Source organism: Nicotiana tabacum, chromosome 13 (genome assembly GCF_000715075.1).
Source record: "Nicotiana tabacum cultivar K326 chromosome 13, ASM71507v2, whole genome shotgun sequence".
Classification (NCBI taxonomy): domain Eukaryota; kingdom Viridiplantae; phylum Streptophyta; class Magnoliopsida; order Solanales; family Solanaceae; genus Nicotiana; species Nicotiana tabacum.
In genome coordinates, this window is record NC_134092.1 from 44,535,881 (window position 1) to 44,539,418 (window position 3,538).

The window sequence follows — 3,538 nt, forward strand, 5'->3', positions numbered from 1 at the left end:
ACACGCTTCTAAGTCCAAAATCACCATACGGAGCTGTTGAAATCATCAAAATTCTATTCCGGGGTCGTTTTCACAAAAAGTTGACCGAAGTCAAACTTAGCACTTTAAGGCCAACTTAAGGAACCAAGTGTTCCGATTTCACCTCAAACACTTCCAAATCCCGAACCAACCATCCCCGCAAGTCATAAATCATTACAAGCACCTACGAGAAGTTTTATTTTAGGGAACGGGGTTCTAAAAGTTAAAAATGACCGGTTGGGTCATTACATTCTCCACATCTTAAACAAACGTTCGTCCTGGAACGAGTTTAGAATTGTACCTAGAGTGCTGAATAAGTGTGGATATCTGCTCCGCATGTCTTCCTCGGCCTCCCAAGTCTCTTCCCCGACAGGTTGGCCCCTCCACTGGACTTTTACTGCAGAAATCCTCTTGGATCTCAACTGGCGAGCTTGTTTATCAACAATGGCAATTGGCTCCTCTTCATAACCCAAGCTATTATCTAGTTGAACTGTGCTGAAGTCTAACACATGTGATAGGTCGGCATGATACTTCCGGAGCATAGATACGTGAAAACCCGGGGTCGCGCACGTTTATTTTTAAAGGTAAAACTACAATATAGTATACACTAATTTCTATCTATTCTATGTTGTGAAGAAATGTGAAGTAGAAAGAAAACAAAATCTAACTAGCAGAAGGGTTAGAGGTAGTTTAGAGTTATAGTCATCACCTTGACTCAACGGGCATCCTCAGTAGATTTTGATGCTCGAGGATTGTTGTGCAAATCCTCCAACAAGATACGGTTTTAGTGTGTGCCCATTTACTTTGAAATTTTCTGTTCCATCTTTGTTCTAGATCTTAATTGCCCCGTATGGTGATACATGTTTCACCACATATGGTCTCGTCCATCTAGACTTGAATTTTTCGGGAAATAATCTGAGTCTACTATTCTACAGTAAGACTTTGTCTCCTTCATGAAACTTCTTTGACTTAATCAGATGATCATACCACCTTTTAGTCGTTTCCTTGAAGATTCGTGCACTTTCATACGCGTCTAGTCTGAACTCTTCTAATTCATTCATCTACTCCAACATGTGATCACTTGCAAGACTAAGATCAACATTAAGCATGTTAATTGCCCAATAAGCCTTATGTTCTATCTCAACAGGTAGGTGACACAACTTACCATACACTAATTTGAATGGCGAAGTCCCTATGGTCATTTTGAACACAGTTCTATATGCCCATAGTGCTTCATCCAACTTGACAGACCAATCTTTACGAGAAGCACTAACCGTCTTTTTAAGAATTCATTTTAGTTCCCAGTTAGCCACTTCAACTTTTCCACTAGTTTGGGCATAGTACGGGGTTCCTGTTTTATGTGTGACCCCATACTTGGACAGCAGTGCAACAAACTGCTTATTCACAAAGTGTGACCCATTGTCACTGATAATCACTCGAGGTGTCCCAAAACGGGTAAAGATATTTTTCCGCAAAAACTCACACACCACTAGAGCATCATTGGTCCAAGTAGGGATTGCTTCGACCCATTTAGAGACGTAGTCAATGGCTACTAGGATATACTCATGAGAATGCGATATTGGGAACGGACCCATAAAGTCGATGCCCCAAACATCAAAAATTTCACATACTAGAATGGAGTTGAGCGGCATTTCATCCCTCTTGCTAATATTACCTAATCTCTGACACTTGTCACATGAATCTACATATGGCCTTGCATCTTTGTACAGAGTAGGCCAAAAGAACCCGGACTCCATGACCTTTGCTGCAGTGCGATTTCAACCATAGTGACCTCCACCTGCTCTAACATGGCAATGCGACATAATGCTTGATATTTCTCCTTCAGGCACACATCTTTGAATCAAACCATCTGCACACAATTTAAACAAGAAAGAGTCATCCCAAAAGTAACTTTTTACCTCACCTTGAAGCTTCCTTCTTTGATCACGAGTGAGTTCATGGGGTAACCATCCACTAGCCAAAATGTTGGCTACATCCGCATACCAAGGCGGCCTTTCGAATACCGCTGCTATGGAAAAAATCTACTCATCAGGGAACTCTTCCCTTATTTCGATTGTTTCAACTGGAGGTTTCTCAAGACGAGATAGATGATATGCGACTTGATTTTATATGCCCTTCCTATCTTTTATTTCCAAGTCAAACTCTTAGAGAAACAACACCCATCGCATCAGACATAACTTGGATTCCTTCTTACTCAACAAGTATTTCAACATTGAGTGATCAGTGTGTACAATAACCTTGCTTCCCACCAGGTATGATCTAAACTTGTCAAAAGCAAAGACCACAGCAAAAATCTCCTTCTCAATAGTGGCATAATTGACTTGAGCATCATTCAATGTCCTGCTTGCATAGTGGATGGGCCAGGAGCACTCACAAGCTTTTTCTTTATCAATTCGAATGCTCTTAAGCACCCCACATTGAAAATAAACTTGGCATCCTTCGCTAGAAATTGTGTCAACGGCTTGGTAATGCTGGAATTTTTTTTATATACCTCCTATAGAACCCAGCATGTCCCAAGATGCTTCTTATGCTCTTCACCGAAGTCGGGGGAGGGAGCCTAGCAATAACATCCACCTTAGCTTTGTCAACCTCAATTCCATGCGTAGTTACCTTGTGGCCCGGGATAATTTACTCCTTTACCATGAAGTGACACTTCTCCCAGTTAAGAACCAAGTGAGTGGCTTCACAACGTTCAAGCACGAGCTTCAAATTCATCAAATAATCCTCAAAGTCATAACCAAAAAGGGTGAAATCATCCACGAACACCTCTAGACACTTCCCGTTTAAATCAGAGAATATAGACATCATGCACCTATGAAAAGTGGCAGGTGCATTACCTCCTCCAGATATTTGTTCAGCATCTAGCAATTTGATGATCTACTTGTGCACTACCTCCTTCGGATTTCTGTTCAGCTTGCGTTGAGGCTACACCACCGGCTTGCTATTTTCTTCTAACAGAATTTTGTGCATGCATATGGCTGGACTGATTCCTTGAATATCAGCTATGCTCCAACCAATGGCCTTCTTGTGCTTTGACAGCAGCTCCACCAGTTTTTGCTCATGTGTACCTATCAAATCAGCAGAAATAATCACAGGACAATTGTTAGTTTCGAGAAAAGCATATCTCAAGTGAGTGGGGAGGACTTTCAATTTCACATTGGGCTTAGAAGCCTCCTCTTTTAGTTCCTCCTCATCAACCACTTGATCCTAAGTTTCAAGAGCTTCAGCCTCTTTCTTTATTTCTGAATCTTCATCATCCACTGTGCTAGATTGAGTAATACACCTCTTTAGAGTATCCCCCATAAGCTTGTCAAACTTGTACTTCTCATCCAACTCCCCAATGACATCTAGCTTGAAACACGAGTAGGAAGACACCTCATTACTTGGGTATTTCATCATTCTCTTCATTTGTAACACCACTTTCTCAGTACCCACTCTAAGCATAAGCTGCCCCTCATAAATATCAAGGATGGCTCTACCTGTACACAAAAATGGCCAC

At 41.4% G+C, this 3,538-nt stretch overlaps 1 protein-coding gene across 1 annotated transcript; it reads right to left on the minus strand.

Annotated features, from left to right (window-relative positions):
- Window positions 1-2,183: 2,183 nt before the first annotated feature.
- On the minus strand, window positions 2,184-2,844 carry LOC142168100 (uncharacterized). Its single transcript, XM_075228760.1, has 2 exons — window positions 2,680-2,844; window positions 2,184-2,510 (listed from the first exon to the last, which is right to left on the minus strand). Exons 1-2 carry the CDS (start codon window positions 2,842-2,844, stop codon window positions 2,184-2,186), a joined length of 492 nt encoding a protein of 163 aa, XP_075084861.1.
- Between the last annotated feature and the right edge of the window lie 694 nt (window positions 2,845-3,538).